The 12,235-nt window shown below is 48.7% G+C and overlaps 1 protein-coding gene across 9 annotated transcripts in view; it reads right to left on the minus strand.

The window, feature by feature from the left end:
- The window catches only part of Unc13c (unc-13 homolog C), a 456,112-nt gene that overhangs the window by 235,605 nt on the left and 208,272 nt on the right, over positions 1 to 12,235 (minus strand). For all 9 annotated transcript variants that reach the window (XR_015453493.1, XM_087217356.1, XM_087217351.1 and 6 more), the window contains 2 exons: positions 2,116 to 2,343; positions 62 to 203 (listed from right to left, as the gene is read on the minus strand). Coding sequence is in view for 8 of the 9 variants with exons in the window: in XM_087217356.1 (XP_087073482.1) it covers positions 62 to 203; positions 2,116 to 2,343 (370 nt within the window). In the remaining variant the exon portion in view is untranslated. The remainder of the gene's footprint in view (positions 1 to 61; positions 204 to 2,115; positions 2,344 to 12,235) is intronic.

The following is a 12,235-nucleotide window of genomic DNA, read 5'->3' on the forward strand; positions in this document are numbered from 1 at the left end:
CCAGTCTTAAATTTCCTCTCAAACATTTTGATGTTTGCATAGCTATACGTTATATACTCACAAGTAAAACTTCTCGTCCCATACTGGATTCAAGTTCCCAAAAATGGTTTTAGTCCTTTTTTTGTTTTTTCCAACTTGAACTGTCACATACGGGTCACTTGATCCTGTTTTGTCTTTTGCTTGCAAGCCTTGTGCAGAAACCACTGGAATAAACCAAAATAAACATTTAAACACAAAGATATTCTCAGACCGAAAAAATTACAGAAAAGACTTCATATTGGCTTGGTGTACAGCTGCATGGCCACTGCTTTTATTCCCACAGCCAGAATGATTTTTAAGAGTGTCCAATAAGGGCTGGGGATTTAGCTCAGTGGTTTCACCGCCTGTTGCACAAGCACAAGGACCTGAGTTCAAAAAAAAAAAAGAGTGTCCAAGAATAGGCCCTCGTGCATCAGAACCTCCTTGGCTTTCCTGACAGAAGTGCCCAGTGTGTATTGCATGCACTGTACTGGTCACCCACGTAGGAAGCTCGGCTCTGCCCCTTTCCTGGCTACTGTGACGTGCAATAAACTCGGAAGTGCAGATTAAGTCTGTGGGACACTGACTTTATTTCCCACGATACCCAGCCAGTCATGGGACTGCTGATCAGATGGTAGCTCTACTCTGAAATACTTTAGGAACTTCCTCACTGTTTTCCACTGTAGCTGCATTAATCTGCATTCTCACTAACAGGAAACACGGGTTCCTCTTTCTCCATACTCCTGCCGAAAGTTACTTGTTGGGCTTTTACAGACAGACATTCCCATGTGTGAGTGATATCACCTCATGGTTTTAACTTGGATTTCCCTGATGATTCATGATGCTGGAGACTTTTCCACAGGACTGTGGTCAGTTAAATGTCTTCTTCTAAGAAATGCCTTGGTAAGAAGTGTTTTGCTGATTTTTCATATAAAACAGGAATGAGATCCTGCCATTTGTGACAACATGGCTAAATGTGAAGGACATTATGTTAAGTGAAATAAGACAGGCACAGAAAAAGCGTGCTACCTGGTGTCACACGTGTGTGTAGGTAAGACTGCAGTGGGGCTACCAGAGCTGGGGTGTGGGGGCACACGGACCGGGGGCAGGTGTGGGGGGAGCAAGGATCAGGGGGTGGGGGAGCAAGGATCAGGGGGTGGGGGGAGGGTACGCATTACAGGTAGACAGGAGGGATGGCCTCCAAGAGACCCATCGTACAGCGAGGTGCACACAGCTAAGGGGGGTGCTGCACCCTCGAAACATGTACAGAGAGTGTGCCCTCCTCAGAAATAATGATGTGAGGATGCAGTTGCTAACTAGCTAGATTTAACTGGCCACAGCTATATAGGCTTCAAAACACCCTGTCCTGCGAGATAGAAACTGTTTCTGTAAATGTAAAAGAATTAAAGCTTCTAATTTTGGCTCCCATTTCTTTCTGCCTCCACTGAACCAAACTCTCCACCTGCCTGTCACCATCTGTGTGTTCCCTCCGTGCTCAGATCCAAGCTTCCGTGGGCGTAGACACAGACTCAGACCCTGACAGAATGCAAAAAGTTGCCCAGCATAATGCAAAATTCTGTGATTTTAAAGTGCTTTAGGATTTTGCTGTCAGCGTGGATCCACTAATCCCAGTGAAAGCATCTTTACTTTACCTTCCAAATCCCAGTGAGTAGATTAAGAAGCTTGGCCTGATGTTGACAGCATTTAAGGCCCCTGCTGTGGAAGTCATGGGCAGCTTCAGGTCCCTGGCCTCAAATGACGTCTGCTCGAGGATCGGGATGAATGAGCTGAGCCCACATGATTTCTCATTTTAAAAACTCACCGAGGAGGTTACTGGCTACATTATCAGTGGTGGGCAGCAACAAAGCTAACTGTTTGCAATCTTCAGAATATTGGTGAGTACATTAGAAGAAAGACTGAAAGTACAGTGGTTATCTAGCAAATGAACTCTGAGGTGACAACTAGATTTGGCAGTAGTGTATTAACAACATTGGAAAGTATCCTATTTCTTTTACCCATAACTGCTATCAGCAGTGATTTCTGAAACACACGACAATGTCCATGTGGAACAAAGACTTTAGGAAAGGCCGTGTTCACCTGTAATGGTTATTTTGGCAGACCACTTAGACGTCCCATCCAACACGCTCTGCTTGGCTGCCTTCCTGTACTGCACAAAATCCTCTTTAGGAATCTGAAACATTTCCTGAATTACTTCAAACACCTCCGGCTTGTTTTTCTCCCTGATCTTCATCCTCTCCTTCATGGCTGTGATAATGGTTTGGGTCTTGTCTTCGGTGCCATGCTTGGAGCTCTTTTCTGCGGCTCCTGCAATGGGAAAATCAGTGGTGGTGAGTGCCCATCCATTACCTTTGGATGGCTCAAAGAGGGAGGGAAGCAAGGAGAATTATGAGAGTGAATGGCTATTTTCATTCTCAGGAGGCCGAGGTGGTGTTTGGGGAAACACTGGGCAGAAGTCGCTATGCCTCGGCACACAGCGATGGGTCCTCCCTGGTCTCATTGGTGAGGAAATCGACCTTCCCAACTTTCTCATAATGTTGGAACACAGGACACGTTGTACAAATATTTAGTTTGAACATTCAAAGAATAATTTCACAAGCAACAAAAACAATGCACGCAATCCAATATGTTACAGAACACACACATTTCCTCAGTGAATATCCAAGGCAAAGTTGAGAAAGCAATCAGATAGACACAGCCAATGTCACTGGGTAATCAGTAATTCAAACACTTATGTTCTTCTGACTTATCTAATGATAGGATTTACTATAATTAAATGTGTGAAGGTTTCTTATACTTTATTTTCTTGTGTATTGAAATACAGCATACAGTTTCACTAGAAACGAATGTGAAGATTTGGAAACCCCGGGGCTGGATGACACAGGAAGCCTCGCAGCACAGCCGGAGGGAGGGAAGGCTCCTTCTCCTGCGTGGCCCAGCCTCCAACAGCCTTCACTCTCCTTGTCTAAACAAACCTGCTTAGATTTCTAGGACATATTCTTCTTTTTTTTTGTACTTTTTTGTAACCGACCTCAACTTCCCGGGCATTTTTGTTTGCAACACAAGTCCTCCTGGCAGGGAAGCATTTCCAACATCCCAGTTTGGGGTCGTCCCCTCCCCCAGCAGCCACCGGCCCTCTCAGCTCTGCGTGTGACCTCCCAGTCACTCCTATTCCTCAGCAAGCTGTACAGCACAATTCCCAGCCTCACAACCTATGTGCACTCAATGAGAAAGCACAGCCAGGTGCTGAGGTCTGCAGGAGTGGCCACCACAAAAGCAAAGCAGCAACTGAGACACAAGAGAAAGGATCAGAAGACACGAGTTCTTAGCACGGCTGTCCCAACTTCATCTGCGTGACTAGACGCGTCATTAACTGGTATTATAATTTTTGAATATTATATTTATGAAATTGGAACCCAAATATCTCATAAAATGTCTGGAGATTAAATGGGATAATTTATTTGCATAATCCTTGTCTTGAAAGATAACCTCAGTAAGATGCTATAAATCTAGTTGTGCGAATATTGAGTCCAATTTAAGCATTAAAGGCCAGACAAAAGAGAGATCAACTATTAATTTTCATCAAAATAGATTCATATACAAAGTGACAGTACTACTTTATTGAAAATATTAATTTATTTAAAAGTATAACATTTGCTTCCTAAATGGAAAATATATATTTATAATAATTAGGGTATAAATAGCAGAAGGTAAAAGAAAAATATTCCAATAATAGAAAGAATAGGTTAGTTGTCTTTATCTTTTTATTTTAACTTTGAGGATTTGAACCACATTTAAATGAAAGGAATACAAAACCAGAATTAATTGTTTAAAGCAATCTTAAAAGAAATTCTAAATGTCCTAACTCATCTTTTAAAGTGTGTCCCATAACAGCTACATATTCTCCAATTATGCAACCTACAGTAATTAAGCATGTTTGCCATTTATCAATAATGGTTTAATTACATAGTGTATACTTCTTATTCAGTAAAATGTGCTTATTCTGGACTAATAGTTGCAACTACCCAATAGGTACATTTTGTTTAAAGTATTGGAATAGTCATCAAATGTAAAGGACAGTGGAGGCTAGAAAACATTATCTGCAACATGGAAAATACCCCCAAATATGGTTTGTGACAGACTAAGGATAGTTAAAGGGTTAGATGTTTAAAAATGCTATATCTTCCCCAAGTTTCTAAACAGTTATTATTAGTATGCCTGTTAGTATCTCAAAGGCTTTAGCAAGGAATATCAAAGTCTCACACAGTAAAAGATATTTTGAATTATTTTTGTAAATTCACAGGAGTCCAGCTAACTACTGCCTACACAACAAATGCTCAGACAAACAATAACTACCAAATTCAAAGTTAGAATGTCAAGAGGTTTTTCATGCAAGAAAATCAAATCTCAGACTGTTAAATGACTACCTCTTGAATCCTTTAAAAATAATTAGGAAAGCTTAGCAATTAACTTTGTAATCTTTCACCTCTCCTCCTGATATTGGAGGAAAGTATCTGCACTAACAGACTCCAAAACTGAAATTGCCAATTTAGGAAGAGCAGGCTAATGGTAACTTAGGTTTAAGCCTTTTATCTGTCATTTCTAGACAAGATATTTAGCTTTTAAATTTTTCTGCTTTTACACTTTTATTCTGAAGAAAAAACAATTTAACTTATGTCAGGAGCAATGCTACATAATTTTAGGGAAAAATCATTTGATTAGGCCTAGTTCTCCTGCCTACAGCCCAGCTATGGCATTTCGAGACATAATTCCATTTTGGCCTCCGGTCGCAACTGAGACCTCAATGATCCGGTGATGCTGTGATGCTCTAGGACCAGATTACAGCAGCTGAAGACAGCCTGGGAGGAACAAAATCTTCCTCTACTCAGTTCCTCATTGTTCTTGGATTGTTACACCTTGTTTATCCAGATGTACTGAACTCTATGCAAGTCATCTGTTACATCTGTTTCTCCCGAGGTACTGAATAAAAGGTGTGGTAATCCAGGGATTTCATCTTTGCCACCCAGAGCATCACTGATCAGGCCCAAAGCTCAGCTTCTTCTCAGTCTCATTTTTCTACCTTTCCTGTGTAATAAGTTAATTTGCCCTGTGCTGCCGTGGCTCTCAGGAGACTAGGACCCACTGCAGAGGTTCTAGTAACGTCCCCTTTCCCTGTTCCCTACAAACTTGGATGTGTTTAGCTTAGAGGTAGACATGAATTCATAGTTAATTCTTGCCGCTGATTTACAAGTACTTTCCGCTGACCTATTGTTTGTCAGACTTACATTTCTCACCTTATTTCCCTCATCAAACCATTTCTTCAATAGTTCCATTGGGTCTCGAGTTTCTAGCCTTCGGGTTTGTTATTTTCCTTTAGCTTTACTCTGTTTATTTCAAAGCAATGAGACATAACTTCAAATTTGCATTTACGTCAGTCTTCTTTCAAAATGTGTGGCAAGAGGTCCAGGAGCTTCATTGAAATACAATAATAGAACAACTCGAGTTAACGGTAACTGAGATCAAAAAGAGGTAATGTGTAGGGAAGGCACCGTGTAAACTATTAGGCATTATCCAAATGAAGTGTATCACTGTGACTTTCAGAGACACTTGATAGATCATGCAATGCAATTATGCACAATAAAACTGCAAGAAAATTCAGCCTTTGAGAAGCAAATATTCTAGGCAGGGCAAACTTGGCCCTTCTGTATCATGCAATGGGACCATCAGTGAGAGACTCATATTTTCTTTCATTTTTAGTTTCTAGACAAAACATCTAAATTTCATGTGAAATTCATCATTTCCCCACCTTTGCCTGGCAACTTACAATTTTAGTGGTTTTTTTCCAAGTAAATATTCTCCACTGTGGCCAGTCCTTTCTCCTTCCTATGTGTTCATAGCTGCTCCAAAATGCATCTCCCTGCAGGTCTCCCTCTCAGTGTGCCCCTACCGCTTCCTGGACAGAAAGTAGAGGCCTCCTACACACCAAGGCCACATTTTTTTCTCCCTTGCTACAGAAAGGGGGAACAAGCAATTGCAAACTGCAGACTAATCTGTAGCACGAGCTGATCTCTGTGGTGATTGCTGCTGCTGACGGGTGCCCAGCCACTGCTCCCCAGAGCCTTGGGTGTTTATTGGTCACCAGCCACGCAGCCACCTGAGTGACTTGCGCCCCTTACGCCACCCTGCTAGACCACGCTGAGCTCAGGGTGAGCTCCAAGGGGCCAGCACCCCGCTCGGAAGATGGCAGGCTCAAATACCGAAGCCAAAGCGTGTCTCGTCAGGGGCTGTGACGCAGTGGCTGTGGGCTAGCTGCGTGGCCTGGCTTGTGTCTGACGTCATGCACAGGCGCTCCTTGCACTCACGCGCTAAGCCAGGATTCTGGTAAACAAGCGCACACTGGGCACGGGGCTCGACCACCCTGAGGTCGTCTCTCCGGGACACAAAATGCGCTTGTTCTTTGCTTTCGCTTGGGAATTCCCAGAAAGCGAAGCTGGGCGGCTGCAGACTGCAGGCTCTGGGCCCACACTCCACACCCTCCTTCCACACTGCTTTAGAAGACCACTTTCGAGTACAGCGAGGTGCTCGGTAGCTAATGATGCCGATGCTGGGGTTCAGCAGGGGGCCACGTTGACTGTGAGCCCGTGTCGCGGCTCCCCGAGGCAGTCTGAACGTTTCCCTCTGCAGTTCCTGCACGGAAGCCCAACCCCAGCGTGATGGAGCTCACAGGTGGGTGGCAGGCATGAGGCGGGGCCCCAAGAGCAACACCTGCACCCCTATAAAACAGGCCCAGTGAGCTCTTCTAGCTCCCGCACGGACACAGTGAGCAGTCGGCTGTGTGCAGCCGGAAGGAGGTGACCACGCCGGATGCTGACCTGACATCCTCGGCCCAGCAGAGCAGATGAGAGACAGGATCGCTCAGTGACAGCGGTGAGGAAGGCATTCGGTGAGGAACTGGCCTGAACAAGGACGCAGGACTTTGACCTTGAGTCACTGGAAGGACCCGAGGGCGGTGGCCGGTGCCTGCAGTGCCTGCCACGTGCGGAAGGCCCACAGTTCCTACGGGAGAGGCCAGGGTGGTGCTCAGCAACAGAGGAAACGAGTGTGAAGATGCTGCAGAAATGAGTTATTTTTCCTGCTTTTGGCGTCCCTGGACTCTGGCCTGCACCTGAGCTGAGGGCGCAGGGAAGGGAGGCCGTCAGCACCCTCGTGTGCAGGGCCCACAGTGCTCCCTCGGGAGCGGCACACTGGTCCACATCTCCGTGTCTCTCAGGAAAATCCCCAAGGAGCTGGGCTGCTTTGGACCCGAGATAGCTGGAGGGTGGGCGTGGAGCCAGTGCGGTCTCCTGGCCCATCGGGGGCTCTGCATCCAGGTGACCGCGACCTCCCCTCTCAGCCTGCTCAGTGCCCTCCAGAACAGCTCCCAACACCCCAGGCTCCGTCAGTGCCTCCTCTGCACGTCAGAGCCGCTGCCCGCTTTCTCAGCAGAGGGCTGGGCAGAGAGGGACCCAGCACTCGGTTCCACTCTGTGAGGCTCTGTCCCATGGGTGGGGCCCCTCCCGGGAGGTGACACCTCTGTCACAGATCCTGGCCCCAGAAATGAAGAAAACCCTCCAACCCTCTGGCCCTCCGTGCGGCCCACTGGGTCCCAGCGGCCCAGCCTGGCGGGTGCATTCTGCGGGAGGATCGGGACACATTCCACTGCCCAAGCCAGGAGCCCACCCTCACAGTTCTGTCCCAGCTATCGGGTCTCAGCAGCAGTTTCTGGAGATTTCCCAAGCATCAGAGTCCAAAACCTTCCATGTGGTTTAAGGGAGCAAATTAATAATAAAAGATGTACTTGGTTTAACAAAGAGCTGTACTCAGTAAAGAAAATAAGAACAAAGGAAGGGAGAGAAGGTAGGAAGGAAGATGTGTTTGTCCTTATCATATTTACTTACTAGATTTCTTCACAGTCCGTTAAAAAAATAAACAGAGCAAAACGCCACATGTGATGGCTCTGAGCACAAGGTTCCTATGTGTTCTTTCTGCAGTCGCCTTGACAGACACAGCCATCAGCGGGACAGTGTGGAGCCGGCCGGCGGCCTGGGAACGCGGCCCCTCACAGGACACCGCCCGACAGCCCCTGTGAAGTGCTGGACCGACGGGCAGGACCCCATGTTGTCTCAGCACAGACAGAAAGGGGGCACCACACAGCCCAGGCCCGCGATCTCCCCGAGACAGTGGCCTGTTGCTTCACCAGAGCAGTGACAGCGCCCCCGCCTGCTTCGCCTTGGGATAAGTTCATCTATTCATCTGTTACAGAGCCAGCCGAGTCTCGCCATGCTGTCCACGTGCTAGCGACATGCTGTTGTTCACCATTTAACGGGAACTCCTGCGCTCAGGTGGGCCTCCTGTCTCAGCCCCCTATGTAGCTGGGACTTCAGGCCCTTTCTGGATAAGAGTTCCACAGACACTAAGTCCTGGGACTGGCCCCAGCCCCAGGCAGCGGCCCTTCCAGCGAGGCAACAGCAGGGCAGTCAGACTTCAGCAGCCAAGACCAGGAGAGGCACACGTGATGTCCCTTTGTGTCCCGGGAACTTCAATAGTGCCGCTGAGGCAGACTTCTCCTCCTGACGCCCCAGTCCTGAGGATGCCCCTTTACCAGTCTGCCCCTTGGGGCTGAGGAGCTGACCGCCACGTCCAGGTGCCAGAACTGCCCACCCTACTTCTACAGGAACGTGCGCATGTCAGAGCATATCCTCCTGGTGCTGTTGAGATGTCACGTAGCGCCTGTGAGGCATGTGGGGCTGCTGGACAGCAGGACAGCAGGACAGCAGGACCCTGGGGGCCCCCGGGCAGCAGGGACGTCTAGACACATGTGCATCAACCGGGAAGAACAAAGCCCTGACGGTAAAACCAATGGTGCCGTCCTTTCAGCAGGGCTGACTTGGCCTCTGAACGCCTGAGTTAGGAAGGAAGAGCAGCCAGGACTTCAGAGGCCCGGGTCTGAGCTGGGCTTCTGTGGTCTCCTTCTTCCCCTGCGCACCTCAAGGGTCTCCTGGAAGGTGGGAGTCAGGATGTGGGGTCCCCCAAGCCTGTGCCTCTGCAGGAACTTGTGCTTTGGGGAAGGGGAAAGAGGACGGCACCTCCCAGCCCTGCAGGCTCTGCCCACCCTGCAGGGCCAGGATTTGTGCAGAGCTGCAGTACTGGGACCAGCCATCCTGGGGAGTGGAGGAACCGGCTCCGCCTCCCTGTGAGACAGGAGACAGAGAAGCAACAGGTGGCGAGGGTGGGGAGCTGAGCAACAGATGAATCCCCGGAAACCCACCTGGAGGGAGAGGGGCCCCGGAAGTCAGCCCGGGAAGGTGCAAGGCCCGGAGCAGGGCCCTTTGTTGCCGGCTAGCAGCAGCACCACCAGCGTTTCACTGTCTATTTTCTGCACTCACAGAGACAGCCCCACAAGGCGCACACACCCAGCTGGGTGCCTCCTCCAGGGAGCCCTCTCTGCTGGCGAGAGCATTTCCTGTTCTCTGGGAGGTACACCCCCAGCCTCCAGTGCTCTCCCTTGACTTCATTCCTCAGCCTCCTCAGGACAAGAGCCCAGAGGCAAGAAAAGAGTCAGGAGCGGAGGCTCCCAGCCTGGTTCCCAGTTTGCCCGGCCTCAGGGCCACAGTGTGTTTGGTGTAATCACTGTCCAGGGAGCAGAGCAGCAACGGTTTCCAAGCTGCGGGTTCACATCTGCTCGTCTGAATTATGTTTTAGAAAAAAGGTTGTAAAAGGTTGAAAAGAATCCTCCTCCTGTCCATTCAGCTCTGATGGCCCAGATTAAAGCTCCCGGCCAGGGCAGATCTTCATTGTGTAGCAATGTGTGCCTGTCCCAAACCATCTCGGCTAGAACATCTGCTACTAGGGCAATAAGAAAAAGAAATCAATATCCAATTTGCAAACAAGAGTATGCTAACCAGATTTAATTACCCTTACGAGTTTCCAGTAGCTTCTATTAGGCCACATAAGCTAGACACGACACCAGCAGCAGACACACACCTCTGAAGAACATGTCTCACAACCAGGGCTGCAATCCCAGCACTCTGGGGAGCTGAGGCAGGGTCGCAAGTTCAAGCCCAGCCTAGGCTACACAGTGACTCAGCAAGACCTTGTTTCAAAGTAGAAAATTAGGGCCGGGGATTTAGCTCAGTGCAAAAGCCAGTACTAAAAATGCTGCTGCTGTTGCTGCTGTGGATTTACTGACCCCTTGGGAGGTGACTCTGGTCTTGTGCAGGAATTTCAGCTTCTCAGGGAGGAGCTCAGATGAGGCCAATGCTCATGTCACGGGCCTAAGCCTCCTCCTGGGAGCCCCCTGGGGGCCCCAGGACCAGCTGCACACCCTTCCGGTTCCTGCTGCTGTCTCTATTCTCCACCCAACAGGTAATCGAGGCAGGTGTCGCAGGTGCTCTTCGGGCCTGTGGCTCACGCTGTAGACAGCGGTGTCCCCATCCCACAAGCACTTCCTTGTGCATCCTTGTTTAATCACGTCAACATCACCTGGGCACAGTGTGCACCTCCGCCGTCTTCTATGGTTCAATTCTGCTACCACCAAGTTCTTTCTCTCCAAAATGATGAACTGTCTTCCTACACAGCAGGACACACAGGCGCTAACTGCAGAGAATGAGGTGGATTCTGGCTGCTGCCATGGCCAGGAGCGGAAGGGGAGGTGGGTTGGGTCTCCGTGGTTCCTGGGGCCTCTTCCTTCCTCCCCGAACCCACAGCTGTCAGCTGAGGTGGGAGGCAGTCGGGTGTGGGCTGCCCGGTGGACTGGGCCAGAGGGGGTGAGGACCACAATCCCAGTCTCACAAGGACGGGCCAAACTCAAGTCAGTCCAAAGGAACTGTGTGCAGCTTTCTCTTTCGCATGGCCCATTAGTCACACCACACGTGGGGAGCTTTTCTCATATGTGTGTGTGTGTGTGTGTGTGTGTGCGCGCGCACACACATGTGTGGACTGCAATGATTTCAGAAGCTCAGAAGTAATGAGAAAAATAATGAGGGTCCAGTAACCCAGAGAAGACTACAGAATTATTTTCAGATATTTGAAACATTATCATGTACAACAGAAGTCAATTTATTAAATTTTCCCCTGGGTAAGATATGGCTTAGTGGACTGGAGTTGTCGGAAGGCAGAGGGTGGTGTAGATTTGAATGGATGAGTGAGGCTGCTATCACGGTGTTACACTTGCCCCGGAGGTTGTTCAGGGAGTGAAAACCACTTTACACAGGAAATCCTGTCGAGCCTTCTTACACTCGAGGCAGGGTCAGTGCCCCTCCCCACGCACCCCCTTTCCTGTTCTGTGCTGTCCCAAAGCTCGGAGCTGTCTTGTGCGTGGTGGTGCACTATGCTACATCTTGTTACAACAACGAAGAACAAAGACTCCTTAGGACACTGTCCCTGGCTCTGCAGGGAGAATTCCAAACTCCAGTGGCAGTTCTGGAGGAAAGTTGCAAAATAACATCACCTATTCGGAGACCAACTTTCCAGTCAATGTGCAAGTGTTCCTCGAGGGGGGAGCGAGGGGACTTATGTAAGAAGCACCCTTTGGGGCTCACATACCTGCCTCAGTGCTCTGCACTACTTTTGAGTTTCCCAACTCATGCATTTTAATGACTAATTTCAATGAAAATTTTGGATCATATAATTTGCTTAACTGACAGTAAACACTAAGTGCTGTTTTCAGAAAGGAAGTAGACTGTGAAAGTCTGAAGTCCAAGAGCTTCGTCTCTCCTCTCTGACCGATGAGAGCGAGGAGCTCACGTCTCAGCATGACCCACGTGTAGTTTTCTGCCCAGCGACGAAGCCCTTTGTTTCTGCATGGTAACGTTGTTTCGAGTCTGTTTTCTAAACATCACTGCCCTAATATGCTCACTTCTTAAGATGCCAGTTTACAATTCATTCTCTAAATACCCGGATTATGTTTTAATCATATGATGAACTTTTGCAGTTAAACTGATGAGCACCGCTGAGCCAATCCTTTTCTTTCAAGTGGTCTTTCCTAAAAAGCCAGGTTCCAGGGCCCCAAGGCCACCCACCGCCCACTTCGCTCACACAAGGCACCTGTCACCCTCATGCCCATCGGGTCTGATGGCACTGCGAGCGTCCAAGGCTGCGACAACATTTCTGACCCCTCCATCTCATCATCAGGCAATCACGCACTGTTCCATCAATGTCT

Source organism: Heterocephalus glaber, unplaced genomic scaffold (assembly GCF_053883595.1).
Source record: "Heterocephalus glaber isolate CG9 unplaced genomic scaffold, H.glaber_assembly_v1.0 deba00000122, whole genome shotgun sequence".
Classification (NCBI taxonomy): domain Eukaryota; kingdom Metazoa; phylum Chordata; class Mammalia; order Rodentia; family Bathyergidae; genus Heterocephalus; species Heterocephalus glaber.